The 24,629-nt window shown below is 36.5% G+C and overlaps 1 protein-coding gene across 1 annotated transcript in view; it reads left to right on the top strand.

Annotated features, from left to right (window-relative positions):
* Positions 1-253: 253 nt before the first annotated feature.
* Positions 254-24,629, top strand: part of DKK2 (dickkopf WNT signaling pathway inhibitor 2) — a 104,757-nt gene continuing 80,381 nt past the window's right edge. Inside the window, exon 1 of the mRNA XM_036269410.1 lies at positions 254-781. Coding sequence (XP_036125303.1) covers positions 560-781 — 222 coding nt within the window. The 5' untranslated portion in view covers positions 254-559. The remainder of the gene's footprint in view (positions 782-24,629) is intronic.

The following is a 24,629-nucleotide window of genomic DNA, read 5'->3' as shown; positions in this document are numbered from 1 at the left end:
GGAGTGTCCGGCCTGGGGGCGGTTCCTGATCGCCCATTATAGCAACGGCTAACATTGAAAAGGACTTGAGTCCTGCAAAGGTTGAGATATAAAGAGTAGCGAAGGAAAAGAGGAGAGAAAAGCAACGGAGGCCGAAGGAGAAGGAACTAGTGTAGACCTCCTGAGCAATTAAAAGGAGGATTGGACCGCGGAGATCCGGGCGGGACCACGGAGGTGCGCGGCAAGGAGCTGCTGAAGCGGCGCGGTCCTTGAGGCTGAGTCTTCTTGCACCTCGGGTCACGCCTCCTTGGCAAGAAGGCGCCTCGTCTTTGATTGCTTCCAGTTACTGCAGAACTTCCTGCCCTGGTGGAGAAGTGGGTCTTGCTTGGGTCGCGCTCGCTCCTGGTTTGAGGCGCGAGACTGAGTTCACAAGGTGCTGGGCCCCGAAGCCTAGTGGGGTTGGGGGTCAGAGTCAGCGAACCTCCGCGCCCTGAGTGAGTGGTGCCTTGTTGGGGTCCTCCCTCCCTTTGCATCAGCATCCCTCGGGCATTGCGCCTCCCCGGGGACCCCTCGCCGGGAGATGACCGCCTTGATGCGGGGCAAGGACTCTTCCTGCTATCTGCTCCTACTGGCCGCGGTGCTGATGGTGGAGAGCTCACAGCTCGGCAGTTCGCGGGCCAAACTCAACTCCATCAAGTCCTCTCTGGCCGGGGAGACGCCTATACAGGCCTCCAATCGATCTGCGGGCACATACCAAGGACTGGCTTTCGGCGGCAGTAAGAAGGGCAAAAACCTGGGGCAGGTAGGAAAATAACCCCAATGCACTCTTCAACCAGGAGAGGGAGGGACCAGCGCTCTTGAGAGCATCCTTGCCTTTGCGCCCCTTGACCTTCCGAGTGCGCTTGCAGGTGTGGCGCGCACTGCTGGGGAGGGGATCCCAGAGCAAGTCTGCGAGGATGGAGGTGGCGGGGCGGCTGCCGGTGCTGGAGGGTGTGGAGCTGGCGGGTTAAGGTTTCACCTTTGCTTTGGGACTTGGGCATGTACTGAGGTCTAGTTCTTAAGGGTGGGGAAAGTGGTCAGAATGGACCTCCAAAATGAACACGGTGATGCTGAGGATGATGTTAATATGAAACACATAACAACTAGCAGTGTCGTAAGCATTTTACATATATTTAATCTTCACAACTCTATGAGCTAGGCACTGTTACTGTCCTGTTCAGCAAATGGAGAAATTGAGGCACGGAGTAGCAGCTCTTTGCCCCCGGCATACAGCTAATTTAAGTGGCAGAGCGAACGGGATTCCAATCCTAGCAGTCTGGGTCTGGGTCCTGGGATGTTCTTTAAAAATCTTTTTTTTTTTTTTTTAATTTATCTTTATTGTCAATAGTATTACAGATGTTTCTCCTTTTAAACCCCCACTGGCCCCCTCATCCCTGCTTCCCCGCCCCCACCCGCGATTTTAACCATTACAAATTTGCAATCTGGAGGGGAGCGTGCTTACCCCTTCTTCAAAGAAGTACGGTCATTTCTCACTCCTGTAAAATTGTAAATAAATCAGCAGGGAGGAAGCAAAATAACTAACAAAGTGACAGTGACAGCATCATAGGCGCAGTCAGCCGGGTGACGGCGATGTAGCAAGGAAAACCCCAGAGGCACTTTTTTCTTTCGTGTTTTTGCTCGATGGAACTTTCCGAGGGCGTCTCTGCGTCTCTGTCACACAGACAGATAGATTGACAGTCACGTGTAAACAGTTACACAGACACACACAAAGACGGGAACGCACGCACTCTGGTCGGCCCGGCCCGCGGCGGCCAGGAGAGGGGGCCCTGTGGGCACTGGGAACCGCGACAGCTCCTCCTTCCGCTCCTTTTGTAGGAAGCCAAAACCGAAAGCCAGTATGCCAAGCAGCACACGCACTTCGCACAGCACAGCTGTCAACCCAGGAAGGCAGCTCACTGCCCCACATTTCCGGGTTTCCTCATTTCATCAAAGGAACCAAGTGCAGCCGCTCTGTGCGCTCTCGGTGTCCTCCGCTGCCCTTGACCCCAGAGCCAGCGGCAGGGTGAAGGGTAACAACTGGGGCCAGTTCTGGATGACAGCCAGGAAGACTTGGCCAGCACTTGGCCTCCTACTGGCCTCTCACGGGACAGTTTTGCTGGTTTTGCAGTTCCAGCAGGCTTCCTGGGCTTTGAAATGTCAAACATTTCAGCTATTCTCTCAAGGGAATACAGAGTCTGCAATCACAGGGTTTTTTTTAAGGTCTTAAGGGAAATGAACTATACATATGTATATATGCTACACGCATACATATCCTTTGCACATTATCACGCGTGTCGCATATCTCCACACATACATGACCGCTATCTTTTTCCGCTTCCCTCAGAAACACCCTGCCATTTTCAATTAGAACAAACTTAATATTTTCTTAGAAGTCCATCATGAGATGGGGTAAAGGTTGCAAAGAAAGGATTCTCTCAATCCAAATCATCAGACATATCTCGAATGCAACTGACTTCAAATTCCACCTTATCAGTTGTTGAAAAGAGCTTAATGCTTAGTTCAGCCAAGGACAGAGGGAGGAACCCAATGTTTTTTGAGGTTCTCTTTGATTCCCATCCATGCTCATTCTTGTAAGTTTCTGTAAAGGACTTTCTGTTTCTCTCACCACTAATCTCTAACACCTGATGTTCCTCAGTCAAATGATCAGTTATGTCAGCACGGTGGCTAGTCATGGGGTTACATGGACTAGACTGAGGGACTCACCCCAGAGCCCAGCTTATCTTTTATGTTTTGATAGCATATTTGTATATAAATATGTATAAAATGTCTGCTTATTTTGCTCTCTCTCCAAATATGTGCCCCTTAACAGATCGCAACTCTATTTGAATGTGTTTATTAAACTGAAGATTTATTTATTTTTAAAGTGAATCGAATTTCTCACACGCTCTCCATAACTTAGTGGTTCTATAGAATATATTTTATTATATTTATTTAGCTGCAATATTAGATTCTTAAAAGTTGTCATTGGGTTTGTGAGAACATTGTAATACATTAGAGATAACGGTAACATACAATAAAACATTGAGCTGATTTGCAGGAAGACAGCTGGGAAATGCGAAGACTGTCTTTCCTATATTCCGCCTTCTCATCGACTTCTCACTTGTTTAGCAGGTGATCTCAAATGTGTACAGTTGTGAAGAAACAAGTAGAAAATCTATCTTCTTTGAAATAGGAAGAGGATTCTTTGAATATTTATGGGCCTCGTTATCTTCTTTATTCCATTAGTTGTGTGGTTACCAAAATTCTTAATACTCTTATTTTCAACAATGAAATAAAAATGAGAAAAGACTATTCAAAGAGGAAGATGTCACTTCCTTTTACAAAGAAAAACTCTAGAATTGAAATGTAGCTAAGCTGAATTTTTATTCATCATAATAGAAAAATATGAATGGTTGAGAAGACTGGAAGTAAAGTGCCAGCTCATCCTACTAGCTAAATTATGTAGTGTCATCCCGAGGGGTAATAAATCGAGGTCTCTCTCTCGTTCTCCCCACCCTTGACTGATGCTGCTGAAAATACACATTTCAGAGATACAAGAACAAGGTGCTGTCGGGTGCTCTCTCAAGTAGGCTTAGTAGACACTTACTCTTTGGTCTTCTATGCCACAGTGAAATTTTTCTATTTAGCTCTTTTATACATATATATATACTTTCAGGATCGAGAATTAAATACAGATTTTATTGCCATCACAAAAGAAATTGTCAAAGAAATTGATCATTTATTAATCTACAAAAGTGAAAATGAGAACAAATGGGCCCCACGGTTTTCTTGATTCCACATAGCTTGACTTCATACGAAGAAAACGATCTTATTTATAGGAATTCTACTTGTTTCTGGCAAGGTGGATCATTTGTCAATTAGTCCTTGAAAATGTGCGTCTGAATCTCAGGAACAAGTTAGAGGGCTCTCAGAGAAAACGTACTATTTCCCAGAGTTGTTACAGTTCTCGTTCATAGGGTTGCTTTCAAAGACACAGTTATAAATTTTGACGGAAACCGACATAGACAATTCAATGTAGAAATACTTAGGGGATTGGTATAGAAGTAGCAAAAATGTTTTTGCTGAATTATTCACATTAATGTTTTAATTTGACTTTCCGTTTGCAGCTATTGCCAATGAGTTTAGGAGGTAGTGAATGTCTGTGTATATATATGTCTATGTGTATATGGGATAAATTAGTTGTAGGACAGTTACTAATATATATATGTCAACATATACTTCAGTTTCTAAAGAGACTATTGCAAATTTTCTAAATCAAAGGTAGTTTTAAACAAAATCTTTAATATCCTACAGAATAATATATTCTGATTAAGTACACTGTTGCTCAACATTGCCTCTGGAGTTTGAGATGTCAAATTTACAAGTTATCTTAAAGACAAATTGTTTAAAAGAACAATTTATAATTTTACCTTTGCGATACACAATGAATGATCTTTTTTCTGGGAATGGAAAACCTATCAAATTTGTGTTTGTAATTTTTTTTTAATCTTTACTCTTTGCTTTGTCTTTTTTGAGGCGAGTAGAATAATTAATTTGAATACAATGCTACAGAATTCTAAAATATTTTTAAAGTTACTATTAAAACTATGGAAAATAATTATATTTTAAAGGTAGATAAGCTTCTGACATGCGTCTGTAAAAAGAAGCTGAAACTGGTTAAATGTAAATTCAGACTCCATGATTTTGTAGTATAACTTGAACATTTGGAGGACAGTGGTTTGAATGAAGTTACATTGTGAAAAAAAGAATGCTTGAAATACATTGAAACAGAAGCTTGAGTGAGTTGGTTAGAAAGCATTAATATTTGTAGATTGCATTTTCTTTATTAAAGACGCCGTACCTATTTGCATGCACAAATACGCATGAAATTGCTTACTGAAATAAACTATACACACTATTTTCTATAGGTGATCTCTTCACTTTCTGAAATTATCTATGATTTTTTTTAACTCCAGTCCAATCTTTCCTTGCTGGAGAAAAAAATATCTGCTATCTCCTCTGGACACCAACTGATACTAAACAAAATCGGGAAAGCAAATCATTTTTAAAATGACATCTTCCCAAATAAAAGATTTTGAAACAATTTACACTAAGGTTTCTTTCCTTTCACTGTGAATAATAGAAAACTGATGATAGTGGATACAAGTGGAAGGTTACCTCATGAATAGCAAGAAAAGTATTTTAATGATCATCTAAGTATGAGCATCCATCATTTTATTTTTGTGCTAGACTAGAGAGAACAAGGAACATGGTTACTTAAACTCACTCCAGCTGTGACTTCGACCCTACCATAGTCTTCTTTAGTGCTCCCCTCTGATACAAACTCCTTCCCAATATGTTTCAAATCTTATAGATTTTTTAAAGTAGAGAAAGCAATATAATAGAAAGGTAACTGATGTTGTACTCTGTTCTAGAAGAATATGGCCACTTCCTTTTGTTTTCCCTGCACAATAATTTTAAATGTGTATGAAAATATAGAGGCCTTTTATAATTCTCAATATATTTACCATTTTAGATTCAGTCTCTTCTGAGTTTATTTCTTGGTATTGATGTAATATTGAAATGAATTACAATTTTATTTCTGTCTGTGACTCCCTGATGGCCCTTTAAAGTCATTTTATTTCATTATACCTCTAGTACTTCTACTTATCTACAAAATATCAGATAAAACTGCTCCTACTTATTTATCTGATGAATGAAAAGATTTAGGGGATTTTGTGTCTGCCTGTGTCTCTTCCTGAGTCATCTTTAAAAAATTATCAAACTCAAAAGGAAACAAAATTTATAATGATCAATAGACAGACTTCTGCATTGCATAGAATTGCTTTAAATCTGCACAGAAAAATTAAATATAGAATGAAAAACATAAATTCAGTATCATTATTTAAGGCAAGCAGAAGTTAAATTTCTCCTTCTCTTCCGTCCACTCTTGCTAGAAACTAACAAAAAGTGACATATTTTTGTCTAATTGTTAGATTTTTTCGGGAACATATAAACCAGTCTCCCAAACAAAAGGTCAACTGATATAAAATATGGGAAATTTTTTGATAGAAACATCTGTCCACAGGAAAGAAAGTCACCATTCAAATATTTTAATAGTGACTTCCCAATGGGTCTTGCATGCTAACAGCTTTGGGTCATTGCCCACTTCTTCGGGTTCAAATTAAGGAACGAAGGCCATGAATATCACGGACATCTACTCAGAAGTCCTTAAGGAGAGCTCATCCCGTCAATCCTGGACTTTGTAATGGTAAATGGAATCAGAAGCCTTGAAGAGAGAGGGACGTCACTATCAGATTTAAATTGCTATATTTTAACTCAAGTAATTTCTTTATGTAGCTCTAAAAACAGAATTGTTACTCTAACACTTGTTCCACAACCACTGAACCTATAAGCAGATTGTATTTTGGGGATTTTAATACTAGTTTAGAATTATCTATGTGTTCTAAATAATAGATGTAGAAATAAATCCAGCAAAACACTAAAGTAGTAAATTCTTTAAAGAGTGACTTATTTCTCTTCCAGAGTCAAATTAAAGAAACAAATGTGCATCAGATAGCCCTTTAAATATATCCGTGTCTAATTTAATTGGTTGATTCTATTGGTGTATTATAATTTGGTGTAAATTATATATTTTATAATAAGACAACATTTTAACTGTCCCACCCTGCCTAAAACAAACAAACAAATAAAATCAATGAATGAATAAGTACCCTAAGTGGCAAAATAAATCAAAACATCACAATGAAGCGGAGTGACTTCTTCAAGTGGTAGAACTAACCAAATATTTTCTAAAACAGTTAGTTCTCTATGTTATGTTTTAACATGTGTAATGGGATGTTTTCTCTTCTGGGGACTGGAAGAAAAGAGTAATTTTCAGAGTATTTTATCCTTAAACTGGTTTCAGGTAGTCATAGCACACACTGGATTATAGTAAGGTTATTTAGATTATTTACTCCATTTATTATTTACTCTGTGCCAGCACTGCTCTAGATGTGTTATTTATATTAATTCTTGACTTTCTCAGCAGTTTTGAAGCAAGTCCTAGTATCATTCTTATTTTTATAAGTGATAAAATATTTTATAAATGCTAAAGCAATAATTCTCCTGAGGCACAGAGAGGTGATGCAGTTTGTGCAGATCACACAGCAGTAAGTGAAGAATGACAAAATAATGTCAGAGCCTACAAACTCACCTACAAGGCTACGCTGCTACAATTTGCTAAGGTTATTCTGGTCTTAAGAGGAACATAGACCTTTATTTGATTCTTCCCTCTTATACTTTCTAATGACATGGGTACAACTATACATTCATTAAACACCACAGCAAAACCCAAGCCCTCCATTGTTGCCAACTGCTGCTACTCTGAGCAGCCAGAGTATGTTAGCACTTCATGGACACAAAGGCAGGCACAGGGCACTACATGGTTTTCATCTCTGCCTTTTCTTGCCTCCCTGCCAAGAATTCTTCACTGTCCTCAAGGCACATACACCCCCGCCCCTTTCTTTCTCTAGTCTTGCCGATAAATTATAGTGTTTCCCAAGCAGAAGAGAATGTTGTTGGATACGTTGATTTCTCTTTCTCTCTCATAGCAACCACCACACACTTCCCACACCTATCTCCCTGCACCTGAGTGCTGCCCTGTGCCCACTGACACCGAGCTGGGGCTTTCTCTATGGCCTCCCCACAAGGCTTGCCCATGGATCATGGACATCCATCACTTTGATCAGACAGGGAAAGCTGCCTAGGTTGAGAGCCCGCTGCTGCCTTCTCCTTACTCCTGGCTGCCTCTCGCAGATGGTCTGCGGTAGCACTAGGGCACTTCAGTTTCCTAGCAGGCTCTACATTCTTGCTCACCACTCCCTAGCTTAATATCTTTGACAAAGTCACTTAATCCTGGTTCTTTTTATTTTCAAATCTGTAAACGGGAAATAACAGCAATAATAATAATATTAATAATCCTTATCTTCCTGGGCAACAGGAGGAAGAGGAAAGTGCACTAATATTGTGCTGAATAGCTTTATTACTGCTCCCGGCACAGATGCAGGGTCCAGTGTGCCGGCACAAAATAGAAAGTGGTTGCTCAGGCCCCTGTGCAAACCGGGCAGGGGCCTCGAAACTAATGCGTGTCCCGAACATGAAGAAACAAATGAACTCAATTCCATCAAGGCCAGGAATTGTAAAACAGATCAAAACAAGACAAGATACACACTCACACACACATGCACGGGATCACATTTCTTATACTGAATGTTAACACTAAGAGGGCTATTAAGACACTGTGGTCTTGTAAAAAGTAAGCAAAATGGTTCATCACTGAGTCACTGGTGAAGCTACACAGAAGCAAGGGTTCACTAGACATTAAAAATATAATCACGATAAGTGGAGGTCCTAACCATCACTGCAATATTAGTTCTTTATTAAGCACAGGGACCGAAACAATCGAAGGACGTGTTAGAGTCCCTGCCAACAGCATACATTTGATATTCTCCGAAGTAAGACGTCCCAGCAAAGGCAGGCGTCTCGGGGCAGCGCACGGGGCCTGGGGCCCAGAGAGCTCGCCGAGAACGTGGACGGTGGGCGGCCAAGTCCCGGCTCACTATTCCCACTTCATTCTCTTCACTTTCTTTTTCTTTTTTATTTTATTTGTATTTTTATGATTCAGGTAATTTGGAAATACTTTAACGTTGAATTGAGAGTGAAAGTCATCTCACTGAAGTGTGTGATACATTGAGCATGTTGGAAACAAATTGTTTGACCATCAGTGATTCTGTCTAATAATGAACTAAAAAAATAAAAACTTCATCCAAATGTGGGGAAGGAGAAAAAGTTGTCATTTACAACGAATTGAAATGACAGCTCACATTCAAATAATAGTCTTCATTTGCTCGTTCTAGCTTTACTTTGTCTTAACCCTTTGAAATTTGGCTCAATAAGCACTTTGCTTATTGTCTTTTGAAATCCAGTCATATATATATTTTTCTTCCTTCCCCAGGAAACATCCTTGTACTTTGTAGCCTGTTGTCGGTTCTTTATACCTTATATATCCTTTTGCTTCTGTAATATTACATATTTTTCTTTTCCTCTCTGGCTCATTTCTCTTTATTGCTCTCACTGATTTCTCCACAACATCCTCCCCATGAATGTGGGTATTTTCCACATTCTCTCCTCAGTCCTCTTTTTTATTTTTCCTGTTCCATTTTCTCTTCTCTGCTATTATTTCCTTCTTTGGATTCATTTCACATATGTAGATGTCTATCTTTAACATGATTAAACTCCTGAGTCCCCTTTGCCTGCTCAACTCTGGAAGTTTTTCCCAAAATAAACATACACAAAAGATCTTCATATCATAAATTAAGTCTTTTATCTCTAACTTCAAATTGTCAGGCGTCAGGCAACCAAGTCTTTAGTATTTCTTTAGTATATAGGATTCCCTCATCAATTTTGGTCTCTTTTGCTGTTTTCTTGTCATTCTAATTGCCATTGCTTTGTCTCAGACCATTATCATGTCCCTGATAGACTATCACACTGTTGTAGTAGTAGTGTTGTACTTTTTCAAACCATCTTTCACACTACATCAAATGTGAGCTTTCTAAAGTAAAAATCTGATCAAGCTCTTCTCCATTTTATATATATATTTCTAGAGCATAAAATCTAATTTCTCAACACAAAACACAATTACCTTGTTTCTTTCTACTTTATCCCTGGGGCTACACAACCAGTGAGTGGCAAAGTTGGGATGCAAAGCCAAGAGGTCTTACCTGAGCCTGTATGCTCAGTCACTATGCTGTGCTGCCCCTCAAATAAATCAGAGGCCAGAGAAACCAGCTAGAGACTTGTTATTGGTCTGTGTCCTAATTCATGTGTGATTAAATTCTTTCGGTAAGTCAGTCAACCTGCTCATTGTTTATTACTTCTTAGGTATATTAGATGCTATGATCAGAGTAAAAAACAAGAATTAGACATATGCTGGGTCCTTGGTCTATGTAGCTATAAAAGCGAATGGAGTCTTTTTGTGGAATTCAGTTATAATTTTAAGATTCAAAGATGCACCAAGACCCATTCCCAATACCACATTAGAGCTAGCAATTTGATGTTTTCTTTTTTATAAAGATTTCTAAGGATGAGTACTTTGCATCTCTTAGGTAGCTAGTCATCTTAACTTTAATTATGGTAAGAATGGGAACATTCTGATGTCTGCTGTAAGCAAAGCATGAATATAACCAAGTTGGAGATTAATCTCTGTATAAAATAACTTCCCTTATTTACAGGAAATGTAATTTAGTTATTTTTTTATCATTCTTTATGGATTAGACTCCGGTTTCTTTGGTGGGAAGTCAAGCTGATCTGGGAGAGTAAGACTACCTCCACAGTCAAGAAAAGTTCTGTTCATGCTAGACGAACATTTTACAAGAAATTAACATTTTATTGTTTTTCTTTGTAAAAGCCCCACTGTTCCCTGAGGAAGTCCGCTCCTAATGTCATCATTTACAACACACTAAGGGAAAATTAGTGGAAAGAGGTAGACTCAAGGAATTAGAAGTATGGTAGGAAGTTGCCAAGTTGCTCTAGCAGGAGGATGGGAGTCTGGGGACCTCAGGATGGATTGGTGGGTGGGGTGTCAAGTGACACGCACAAGCTCTTACTGCAGGTAGGGTGGACAGATAGAATGTGTGATAACATATATCAATGAAAGAAATTTGATAAAGATTGATGCCACAGATTTTTTAAAAAAGCAAATACACTCTCACATTATTTTTCAAAATTAGTCACTACAGACAGCTCATTCCTTTGATATTGTCTATGAGACCTTTTCTTGAAACTGATTTCAGAAGTAGTTTATATGTTTATTTATTTTAGGCCATAACATTATGACCATGAACAATGTTATATATGTTGATTACCATATCACATTCAAAATCCTTGGCTCTGAGTGGTTTTGTGTTGTTTCTGTAAATCAAAATACCCACAGAAGGTGAGGATGTAAAAAAAAAAATGTGGTGTATTTCTCAAAACAATTCCAAGAAGTTCCAAAAGACTTTCTCAGTCATGAAATCAGTATTGACTTTACAGTTGTAAACCCTTCAATGGTGATGAAGACTTTAAGATAGAAAAACCTCAGTTGGGTTTATAGTCTTTAAAAAAAAAAATGTGTATATTATTTTGCAATGAAGTCTTCGCCATGAGAGGAACTTGGTCAACATTTATGTGATATGGTTGCCATTTCTCAGAGAACCATGTGTTCAAGAAACATAATGAGTGCAAACCAGCAGTGAGTTCCCCACCCAAAACCCACTCTTTTCCTGAAAGAAGAGGCGGGAATAAATCATACCCATTCTAATGCCGTAAATGTCAGTTTTGTGACACATTGTTTTTCAAGTGCCATTTATTAGATAAATGCATGAACTGAGGCAAAAAATAAAAAAAATGTCTGTCAAAGGTTATTCCTTTTTAATGCAAACATATCCAATTAAATTTTTGGAAAATAAAGCTGATCTGCCTAATTCAGTAAAAATGTTTTTGCAATTGTTCAAATTAATACAATGCTTCCAAAATGCTCTTTGGAAATTCTTGTAAATTTCCCTGTTTGCCTACTGCTATTCTCCCAACACTCTTCAGTAGGAAATAGTTTTTTAACAAGAAAAATCTTGAAATTACATTTCCAAGGGGTGTTGGCTACACCGGCTACAATACATTGTAACTGAATTTGAATCTCTGGTAGTTTTCACTGCTAAAGTGCAAGTGACCAGCACTCAGGTCTTATGCCATGGTCATCTCTGCAATTGATTACAAATTGGATTGGAGTTTGTGCTGTGACTTCTTGTTAGAAAACACAGGCTTTCAAACACAAAAGAACAATTATATTTGATGGCTTGGCACTTGCAAATTAAGACCAAAAATATAGTTCTGGTGTTTAATAAACATGAATAAAGAAGAGTGTGACCCAATCTCACCAGTAATTCTGTTTTTGATAGAAGTCCACTTTTGGGATGGTCAGCTACTAACTCTGATGGTTGAGAACAGAATTTTCAAAGACTGACATTTCAAGGACTATTTAAAATACTTTAGGGAATCAAGGCAGAGTGGTCAAAGCAACAGATAAATTAATAATTTCAAACCAATGCTATCAGATTTAAGAATTGAAAACTCAATGAAAATCCCATAGCAATCATAATCAGTTTTACATAAGGATTTGAAAGAGTGATATTCTGCAGCTAAAATGTATGGAAAGGAAAGGAAGAACATAGCTACTTGTGATTTAAATACAAAATCAAGCAGGATAAATAAGTCAACCTCCAAATCATTGTCATTGCCTATTTATGGGTAATGCAGTCTGATATTGAACATGGTATCACTATGTATTTTCAGTACATTTCAAGCAATAGCTAACAGCCAGCATTTTTTGTGGTAGGATATTGAGCAATATACATAAAATCTTACTTCTAAAAGATAGGGCAAGAAACAGCCTTTCAAAGCCTACTTTATGTCAAGAACTTTATGTTATCCCATTTAATCTTCCCAGTACCCCTTGAGCTTTATCATGTGTGGAGCACAGTGAATGTTTGAGGGAAGTAGTCAGGCAAGAAAGAAGATGCTAGAAAAGTGACCATATACATTATGACCTAGCTCAGCATTTGGTATTTGTGGTCTCATGATTATGGTTTCAATGTTAAATAGTCTTGCCTTTCTGAGTTAAATGGGGAGACCACTTGATTTTTTTTTTTTAATTTGAGAATGTGAATAAGATTCATAAGGCCATCAGGTCATTGGGCCATCATACAAATGAGAAACAAGTACATGAAAAGATGCTGGACATCATTAATCACCAGGGAAATACAAATCAAAGCCACACTGAGATATTAGCTTACACCTGTTTGAATGGCTATTGTCAAAAAGAAAATAAATAACAAGTGTTAGTGAATCGGTGGAGAAAAATGAACCTTTGTGTACTATTGGTGGGAATGTAAATTGGTACAGCCACTATAGAAAATAGTATCGAGGTTCCTCAGAAAGTGAAAAATAGAACTACTAGATGATCCAGTATTACCACTTCTGGGTATGTATTCAAAGAAGAAAACAAAAAACACTACTTGAAAAGATATATACACCCACATGTTCATCAAAGCATTACAATAGCCAAGATATGAAAACAACCTAAGTGTTCATCAGTGAATGAATGGATGAAGAATTTGTGATATATATATCAAACAAGAATGACACGTTGTTGCCATTTGCAACAACATGGATAGACTTTGATGGCATTATGCTAAGTGAAATAAGTCAGGTAGAAAAACAAATATCATATGATCTCTCTTATATGTGCAACCTTAAAAAAACAAATAAATGTACAAACAAACAACAAGCTTACAGACACAGAGAACAAATTGGTGGTTGCCAAATACAGAGAGTGGAGGGTAGAAGAATAAAGTGAACTTATTTTAAATTAAAGATAAATAAATAAAGTGGAGAGATATCACTGAGACTGAAGACTGACACAACTCCATATGCAATTAGTTTAGGAAATGTGTCTGAGTGTTCTTTTATGTACTTCATTCCTTGTACAAGATATTTTTAATTATACAGAGATAGATAAGCATGCTTTACTGGAGCAGGCCTTGTATGAACTGAGAAAGAAAAATGATCAGTGATATTTAATCTCTATTGTGAATAATTTCTCAAGTCAATCTACATTCTTGAATTAATTAAGGTTATAAATTCTTGATTTAAGGGAATTAAGGAGAATATTCTGATCTTGTTCAATTGGGATCTATTGAATGTGATTTGTCAAGTCATTGTTATATTACAGTTACTGCATTTTCAGGATGATATTGCAACTATACATATATTACAGTTAATTTAAGTTTTAGTAAAATCAGTTTTCTGTCCATTTTCTTACCAATCTAAAAAAAAGTGAATGAAATTGTTTTCCCATATTGGGAATTTATTTTGTTTTATTATAGTAATTTAACAACTTTACAGAACCATGCCTATACACTAGAAACATTATCAAACTTATTGTCTTCTCATGTCTAATGAAGACACCAAAAGAGGAATAACTACAATTACGCACTAAAGGGGGAAATAAACATGAATATCTGATCATTACTAAAAGGTAACTTTGCTGAACAAGGACTTAAAGATAATTTGTGGGAAATTCAGTTCCCTAGATTGCAAAGCAATGAGTGTTAGTTTATACTCTTTGAGATGTCAGTTTTAGTGCAGAGAGAAAAAGTCAATCGCTACTAATTGTTCAGTAGATTCTGGATTCTTCACCATGTTACTCTGACCAGATTTTTATAAATGATTAGGGACTCAAGGCGTGGGCCAAATGTCCTGTTATGTTTTAGAGGGACTAAGGAAGAGAGATATTCCCTTGTTGGTCTGATAATTGCAAACCCAGCGACAGGAACAGAGAGCATTTTTGGAATGTGCACATGCTTAACACCTGGAATTTTCTGAGCGTTACAGTCATACTTCATCAGTCACCAGAATGAAAAGCCAAATGCCGATCTGAAGAACTTCTGAGGCAATTCTTCTGGAGCTAGCCATATACCCTACTTGTCATCTCTCAAACATAAGCTTTTAATCCTCTCTTCCGAAAATTGTTTATTTTAAAATATGAGAAAGGCTAAGGATGTCACAGCTGAGCTGTGAACTTTCTCTTTAAAGAATCCCATTCTTCAAACCCATCTTCGGCAAAGAAACTGGCACTTCATGTGCTGAGCAGATGGGGCCCTGCAGCACTGGCCAGCCCGTGTGTGCAGCTGGGCCTCTCTGGCACACAGGTGTCCTGATTTGGACCTTCTTGAAATTCTGACACCACGCTTTCCTCCATTGGGAAGTGTGACTTGGCTATGCTAGTTTTTCCAGTGACAACAGATATACTGGCCTAGCAACAGCTCTGACGAAGGTGATAACATAACCCTCTAACTCATAGTTAGCTCCGACCCAGAGCAGAGGGCTTGTCCTAAGAGTCTGGGCCAACTTTTTGGTTTTGATTTCCTCTTTTATATTATCTTTTGTCATTCATGTCTCCTCCCTTCACCTCTCTGAGTGTCGGGTACTTCTCCGAAGGCTGGGAAGGCCCCTCCGATGGGGAAAATGCTACTGTGATCAACAAAGCGACAAACAGAACATAAAGTGGATAGCTTTTCTAATCACTGGCAAATATTGGGCAACAACATTTAAATCCTTAACCTTCAAGGATTTAAAAATTGGGAAAACTAGACCAATTTACTAAACTTTCCAGAGCATTTGACAAAAACTACTGTAAAAGTAAAAGGAGATTGCAAATGTAGGCAGCAGAGAGGAAATTCAGTTGCTGTTTCTTCTGCATAATCTTTTACATAATCATTTCGGTCTCAACAAAAATATTTCTCAGTGCAGAGCCCAGATGTTTTGAAGTTTTACTTCTTTTTTTTTTTTAAGAAAATAATATTTAAAACTTTCCCATTCCTTCCCATCTTAGCAACAGCTGCTTCTAACAACTGCTTATAATGAAATATGGCTGGGCTGGAAAAACATTAGTGGAAATATTGAGAGAAGTAGATGGTATCACCATTTAAAGTTTTAGACTGTGTTCTTGTTTTGTCTCTGATTCTTTCTTTTTCACATTATGACTCTGAAAATTATGTCTCGTTTATTAAAAGCTAGTCATCTTCACTTAATTGTTCCTTACAAAATTGATTGGCTCTGGTTTTAGACAAGCCGTCATAATTGCTCAACTCACAAGGGAACTAAAACTTTATTACCCAGAAGCGATTTTATCCCACTGTATTAAGATAATTCAACCATTGCCATTGATCTAAAATGAATAATATACTATGGAAGGGATATTCTGATTTTCAAAAAAGTGAAGAATTTATTCCCTAGAATAATGAGCTTGATATTGATTCTGGACTACATTACAAAGCAGATTATAAAAGTGAGTACTTAGGAAAATAGTTATACCCAAGAAATAGCAGGCTTTCTTAGAATAAATCATGACATACTAATCTATCATTTCTTGAGCAAAGAAACTGGCCTGGTATCAGTATGGTGTTGAATTCTTGCCACCTGCAGGCAATCTCTTTGTGATTTAATGGTCTTGTGGCTTTAAATGCCACTCTATGTGATTGGCCACCCTATTTATTTACACCTCAAGGCAAAACCTCTTCCTTGAACTTCAAAATAATATAGACAAGTGCCAACCTAGCATTTCCATTAATAGATATTTCTTACTGACTATATCAAAATCCTATCTTTTTCCTTTCCCAAATGTACTGCCACATGGATTCCCTTGTCCCATACAATGCTAAACCCATTTTTGCAATTACTCAGCCAATTGCCTTGGATTCATCTATTACTTTTCCATTCAGCCAATCAGGAAAGCCCCTTAGCCCTATCTTTAAAACATATCCATGGACCCAAACAGGCATCTCCACAAGGTATGAGGTAATAGTTGCTCACAGAAAAATGACTTAGGAATTTAAATAAGACTGAACCAGATACAGAGAGAGTAGAACAGACCTTCCTAAGAAAGTGATTTTATACAAATATGTGAAACATATTTATTTTATAGTCTAGGAGGTGTTTATCTGTATACATTTAGAACATTAAAAAAATTAGTATTCTGGGAACCAATTCAATCATCAAGTCTGCTATTGCCAAGGCAGGAAAAATTACTCAAGTGTCATATACTATAAAAGCAAAAACACTTTGTAAATTCTGTTCTTTGTTAGTAAGCTGGATTCCTTAATCATTTTCTTTAGTGACTAAAAAACATCAAAACCCATGTATTAGCTTATTAGCTGTGTTTTCTTGATACCTTCCAAATGTTTTTTTTTTGTGTGTGTGTGTTTGTTTTTTTTTTTTGGTTTCTCTCTTTTATTGTGCACAAATAGCTAGATGTGGATGCAAAGCAGATAAGGAGAATGATTTGTTAAACTGACTTTGACACTGTCTAATGGTCTTAGATACTTACATCTTACTACTGAGATGTGATGACAGCGCCTCAAACACAGACTGTCAAATAATTGCTCTAATAGGACACTTTGGAAGAGCAAACTTTATTTATTAATTAGCGTTAATGGAAACGGTATTACACAAGAGGTGTCATGATATTGTCATCATACCATCAATTAAAGTCCCAATTTTTATAGTGAGTATTAAATTTTTTTGTTTTAATATTACTCATATAACCAATATGATTTATCTGTCACACTGGTACATAGCTGTTTGAGGAAAATTCTATTTTATTTTAGCAATTAAAAGTATCTCCTTAGGCCTAAATTTCAGGTTATTTTCTAATCCCATTTACAGGACTTAGTATTTGTGTCTCAAGAGAGACAAAAAAAAAAAGCTATATTAATTAATACTGTGGTATTAACAATTTAACCAATGAAACCGCCTAAAGAACCTAGATATAGATTGAGACATAGGTCACTAAAAGAAAGAAGAACTATTTAAAAACTTATACTGGTAAAACTGAGTATCCTATAGAAAAATTGATATTGTAACACTACCTTACTATATACAAAAATCAATCCCAAATGGATCAGTGTTTATAAATAAAAAGAAAAAAGTATAAAATGTTTAGAAGAAAATATAATAAATATCTTGATAATTGATAAAAGTAAGAATTCTGGCCAACCCAATGACACCATAAAGACAGTAGAAAACAATCCAGTAACTGAGACATGAATGAGCACATGTTGCTATCCCGAATTGGTGTGATTAGAGATTATTGCCCAGAATATTGAACAAATCCCTATAAATTAAAAGGGAGGTAATCTAATAAAAATGGAAAAAACAACACATGAACGTGCATTTGACAGAAGAGTAATAAAATGGCCAATGAGTATTTGTATAGAGCCTCAAACTTATTCATAGTAAAAAGAATGCAAATTAAGATACTGACCTTTAATTGTATACACTTGGAAGATCAAAAATTAAGATATTGATACCAAGTGTATAGGAGGATATGTAGAACTTTAATATGTTCGTGGGAGTGTAATCACTACAACCACTGGAAAATTTCTTGTAATTCTGAATATTCATATATTCTATAGCCTAGCAATTTTGCTCTTATGAATATAACCCAGAGAAATGTTTGTTCACATGTGCCAGAATATATGTATTAAAATGGCCATAGCAATACTGTTGGTAATATCAAAAAACAGTCCATTGACAAGAGAGTACATACATAAATTATACTAGATCAGTACAATGGAAAGTTATGGACTAATGGAAATAAATGAACTATAGCCAGAAGTGAGCATGAATGAAGCTTTGAAATGTAAGGGTTAGTGGTAGAATGAAAAAAATATATAAATAATATTGAGGATAGTGTTGATTTTGGAGAGAGTCTGAGGGTTGCTCATGGGAGGTATATTAAATAGAGACAAGTTAGTGATATCATTGTAGTTCTTGGGTTGGATGGTGGCTTCACAGTTGTGCTTGATAATTTATAAATATGTATACATATTTTGCATACATCCAATATATTTTAAGATTTTTAGAAATAAAAAGTTAAAGGAAAGACCTGAGAATCTTTGGATAACGTAGGGATCTCCCATTCATGTGGGGTAGCTGCAGATGGGAGTCAAGAGAGATGTGAGTATCTCTGAATACATCTTTTGAAAAGTGTTATCATTTTAAAAGTAATTTTTAGAGGTCACATGTTGACAACAGCATTAGGAACAGTTGTATACAAGTGAGACTCAGACTTTAGAGAATGTAGTTAAAATGTTTTTCTCAGAAACATCTTTTATTTTATTTATTTTTTTTTTACCTAAAAGAATGGCTGAAAAACAAGCTGTGGTTATTCAGACTTAGTAAGTATTTAGCAAGTATTTTCTCTGAAATGAATAAAGTGAACCTGGTACTTTAACTCCACAAACCAACATTTTCTGAATAGTCAATGGATGATGTTGCAAATTTATAATGCAAAGTAGAGCAAAGGATTTTAATGTAATAGAGTATGAAAGATTCACTAATATGGTTTCAAATTTCATATGGCAACTAACTTAAAGAAACTACTATTTGTCAATTTTTGGTGTAGTAATCAAAGAAAAATATTAAGAATTCTATTTTAAAAAGCTATTAAAATACTTCTCCCCTTTCAAACTACATGTCTGTGTGACTCTAGATTTTCTTTATCTACTTCAATCAAAATAACATACTGCAAAAATTAAATGCAGTAGCATTTAAGAGAATCCAGTTGTCTTCTACCAAGTCAGGCATTAAAGATATTTTCAAAAATGTAAAATAATGCTATACTTCTCATTACATTTTTCTTCTGTTTAGTTATTTTTCATAAACATATAATGGGATTATTGCTATTTTTAAAATAAACTAATAAATATTACTATTTTTTTTTTAAGTTTTAACTTCTAATAAGGTCATTATGGGTAGACACAAAAAACATAAACAAAAGCTTTTTGGTGCCGTCATAGTTTTTAAGGATCTAATAGGGCGCTTAGACTCAACTCTGAGAAAAACTTTCTTATGCAAATTATTGGTCTTTCTCTTCCAGTGCTTAGAAGCAAAGTAAATTAGAAGTTTCAAGAATTTCAGAACTTACCTGGAGAAGTAGGAGCTCAACTTGATCCATTTGTTTTAGTTTAATGGTCTAGTTTCTCAGACTTAAAATCTCTTACTAAGGTCAAATCCCATAGTTTTCTTTTAACCAATATATATTGAGAACCTTCTATGGGGTAACTATCTTCCTAGAACTAGGAATACAGAGAAAAGACAAATTCCCCTGTCCTCTCTTAGAAAGGATGCTTAAATTAAATATTGGATTTAACTTAAATTTATAACAGGGAAAGGCTGTGCGAAAGCCCTAAAGTGTACTTAGTAGATTATTTCAATTTAGAATACATGTATTATCTTTCTTTATTGCCTACCCACTCTCTTGGTTAGCTGTCTTAATACAGGGTTAACCTATCATTTTAAAGGAAGTCACTGGATGTTGTATAGTTGTAAATTGTAAGTTGTAAGTTGATGGGTCTTCAACCAAGAATCATGGCTGTAGCCTTACTCAAAGCACACACCCTGGGGATGGGCATCGGAGCGCTCACTACTCCTTCCCTTGCTTGGTGGGAAGGCAGCCTATTTGTAGGGAAATACAATCATTAAAAAGAAAGAAAGAATGAATGAAAGAAAAGAAAACAGGTTTCATTTGTTTGTTTGTATTTGCGTTTGGTTTTTGTTTTTAGTGTAGAAAGTAGCTCAGTCTGTAAACTGATGGTAGACTTCACAGATGGCAAAAAGCTTTAGAATCCTTAGAGGAAAATAAAATCTTTTGAAGCACAAATTTGAAGAATTGAGGAATCATCACCTGGGGCCAAATTCTTATTCCCTCTTTTTCCAGAAAAATTCCCACAGAATTGCAGAGATTTAGACACTGGTTAGCAAGTACTCATTTAAAGAAAAATCTGTTAGCCTAGGAGCCAAAAATTGCTCTTTGCGTAACAAAAATGCCTTATTCCACTTTGATACTGATTCAAGAACGTCCTTCTATTGCTGTGTCAAAATGAGGACTTGCATATTTTATTAAAGTGACTTATTTGAAAAATATTGCTGTCCCTTTGCCCTCCCCCAGCTGCGAGTTCTTTTGTTGAAGTATGATTTCATAAATTTGTTCTGGAATAAAATTTTATTTTTTCTTTGCTCTACCCCTTCCAGATGCAAACTCCTACCAACTTTGCGCAATAATCAACATATATGTTTCAAATAAGAACTTGTCTTCTCTCTTCTGCTGTCCCATTTGTAGATTTCTAGCCCTTCCATGGCTTTTTCAGCTTTTTGTTTGTAGTAATATTTCATAAATACAGAAAAAGCTTAGGTTCTCCTGTATTTCTTTCCAAGCCCACATTGTGTCCTGACTCTCTGTCATTCTGATTCTTGCCAGTGAAGGTTAGCCCAGGCCCTTCCTCAGCTGCAACAATACTTTTAAATTCCACTATTTTTATTTTATTTTTGAATTCTTCAGTCTTCAAAACATTACTGAATGAGCATTAGCCAAGGAAGGGCATGCTATTATTTTCTAGTTCTAAAGTTAAGGCAATTTTGTTTTTACTGCTTGAAGACAATAGATACCAACTTTTTCCAACCGATCCTTTAGCAGATAATCTATAATTTCTTCATGTTAAAAATGTAAGTATATGAAAGCATTTTAGTTGTTGAGAACATATACTTAGTTCTACTTTGATAATCTTTGATGTTCATGTTTGCTTTCATTTATTTATCAGATTTGTGAATGGTCTTTGAAATTTCAGTTTGCAAATGGCATTACAAATAATCAAATGTTCCTGATCATAGAGTAATGACTTGATATTTCAGTTTTGATTATATTTAGTCTTCATATTTTTACATACTTTTGAATATTTCTACATTGTAAAATATAAAGTCTAGGAAATCCTTCTGTGTTATTACTACTGTTAAAGAAACTTTATTTACTTCGAAACAAATGTTAGCCTAATTAGACACTAAAGAAATAATTTGAGGTCCAGAGAAGGTTCAGTCTGCACGTGTGTATACAGTATCATTTTGTATATGAAGCACAAAAGGAACTTTGGCCCTTTTTCTTTGCTCTTCTGCACTTTGACTAGAGTGAGCTTTCAAAATTGCAAATCTGATGATGTTTCTGTCCTTTCAGATACAGTCGAACTGCCTCAACATGACTTAGAAGTCCTGACTCACAGGAATACTTATTTTTGCCTAGAACATGATGCTTCCTTTCCCCATTAAACATTTTAATTGAAAAACTCTTACTGCAGCCCTTATGGAACTTCTCAAGGCAAAACAAGGTTCCTAGCTATCCTAGGTGTTTCAATGTACCCTGAATTTACTTTCATAACTGTTGCTATTCTGAACATTTTTGGTCAATATTACCCCTTACTTCCCATTCCCACCCAAACTGAAAGACCATATCATTTTTACTATTGTATACCCAGTGTCTAGCACAGTAACAGACACAGAATAGGTAAATGAGAATTACAAACCCTTTAAAGTCCCTCTGAACCCTGAAATATAATTCTATGTTGCTTTTTATGTAGTCTACCTAGGTTTAATGGTGGTTAGAGAATAACTATTTTCTTTTCACCCTGTTTTGTCAGAGGCTGAAAAATAACTAGGGAGCATAATAAGTTTACTCTAACAAGGTACAGTCAGGAAAGGAGGAAGGGTCAGGAGATGATATGGAGGTCTCGTTCGGGAAACTTCTCACTGCGAGAATTGATGTGTCCCAAAGAGTCAACAAACTTGCATAAGGATGCAAAATTGCCTCCTGCTCTTCACCTCAAGTCTTAACAACGTGAAGTATGTCATTATATGTCTACTCCTGCCATCTAGCATGACTCCGTCCACAAGGACACCAGCTCCTAAACTTGGCTACACACTAGAGTCACCGGATGCCCAGGCTGTACCTCTGACCAATTCAATGAAATCTCCTGGTGCAAACTCTAGCCATCATTAGTTTTTTAAGTTCTTCAGGAGATTTCAGTGCACAGCCAACCTGAGACCCACTGCACTTGAAGGTGACAACAGAACTGTTGATCTGGGGTCATCTTAAGCTCCATGAGCATGCCCAGGAAAAGCCGTCATTGAGTTAGAAAATCGCCTCCTGTTGTGAGCTACAGCACCATTACACATTAGGCATTTGATTTTCTTTCTCAAACATTTCTTATGTTGTAGCGGTATCATTTAAAACTGTATTTATTTTAAGATAGTAATGACGTCTCAAATGGAGTCCCTCTGCTCTCAGGAATGTTGAGATAAATGGCTACCTTGGCAAGAAGAGACAATGCATTTGACAAATAACGTTTCCTACCTTCCACCTTCCTTAAACCTGTGCTAAAAAGAACTTAAACTTTTCATGACAATATAAAGGGGAAATAGAGCCTTTGTTACTCGGAGTCCTTTGCCATAGAAAAGATTAAAATTCCATGCGGGCTCTTCTGTTTAAGCACAAATTTAAAATTAAACACAAACTCTTCTTTTAATTTTTAAAGTTTTATTATTTATTTATTTAAAGACTTTTTATTGAATTAATTTATTTTTGTTACTGGAGTTTCTCCTTATCCTCCCATTGACACCAGCCTCCCGTTCCTCCTCCCGCAGCATTGTTGTCTATGCCCATTAGTTATGCTTATATGCATAAATCCTTTGGTTTATCTCCTCCCCCTCCCATCCCCCCCTCTGAAGTTTGACAGTCTGAACCTTACTTCTATATTTATTAACAGCTATTTATTTATTTTTTCATCACCATTTATCCCCTCTATTCCCTCCTCCACCTCCACACATTCCTTTTTCCCCTACAATCACCACACTGCTGTGTCCATGATTCTTTCTCTCTCTCTTTTTTTCTCAATCCCTCCACATTAAGAAATAAGTTCAGAATTACTCTACTGGGAAAAATTATTATTAACCTAAGAAAGCAAAATTACTATGATAGTTGGTCTTTCAAGATCTATGCGTCCATTTACTTTATCCATTAGCTCTGGAAATATGAAGATCTATTTTAAGGAATGTCTTCTCTGTAATAGTGTCAACAATGTAAAAAAAAAAAAGGAAAAAATAAAACCTTACCATATTAATGTAACATACTGAATAAAGTAGGAATCCATGACTCTATTCTGATTATATATGATAAATTATATAATTCGACAGATATTTTTTTAAATGTCTTCTCTTTATATTTAAAACACTGTCTCTTTGAAAAGTCTATCAATTTTTGACCTATTTGTCATATTAACCCTCCTTATTTCCCTAAACTTTTGCCTCCAAAAATGCATTTTACAACCAAAGAAGGTTAAGATTTTATTTCAATTTGCTCTGAAAATATGTACTTCACAATCAAAATCTGAGAACATTGTGTTTGCCTAAAGGTTCTCAATGAACAGTTCCATGTTTCCTCAATTTTCATTTGATTAGTTTTGTACAAAAACAGGACACAAGCCAGACAGAGAGTAACACATGCTCTTTCACATTTTCTACCTAAGTCAAATCGCGAGGCATGTAGACGGGTGTGCAGGAGATGGTGAGCGAGAGAAAAAAAAAAAATTTGGAAACCCTGTGTACCCAATTCAGCCATCAAATGAATCAAAGATTTTCATACTTGGCAAATACTGTACACTTCACTTGATCTTGTAGTCACTGAAGATATCAACCAGATCCTAGAAATTTGACCCAGACAAACAAAACTTCTTGCTTACCAAAAAATTGCTAAAGGTGTTCTTTTCCCCCAAACCAGGTGCTGCTGAGCTTGAAAAAAGATCTGAGACCAGGGAGGGCTTTCTCCCTGGGGTTTAGTTAGCATATGTAGAAAAATGTACTGCTTTGAAATCATCATTGAGATGTTGAAATTCCTCCATCTGAAACATGCTGTAACCACATTACCAAAATTACGTATTTAAACGATTATCATTAATAATAGAAAAAAGCTGCTTGTCATTTTTTTTTAAGTCACTTTAATATGAGCCTTCAAACCATTACCTTTTAGCCCTTTAATTTTTATTTCTGACATTTGCCTTCTAGCTCATTAACTATATTCTAACACTTTGATTACTTTCTTAGTTTTTTAGTTTTTATTTTCTTCCTGGAGC

The sequence above is a fragment of the Molossus molossus genome, unplaced genomic scaffold (genome assembly GCF_014108415.1).
Source record: "Molossus molossus isolate mMolMol1 unplaced genomic scaffold, mMolMol1.p scaffold_m16_p_1, whole genome shotgun sequence".
NCBI classification, from domain to species: domain Eukaryota; kingdom Metazoa; phylum Chordata; class Mammalia; order Chiroptera; family Molossidae; genus Molossus; species Molossus molossus.
Note: the sequence above shows the minus strand (reverse complement) of the source record. Positions and strands in the feature narration are given on the sequence as shown.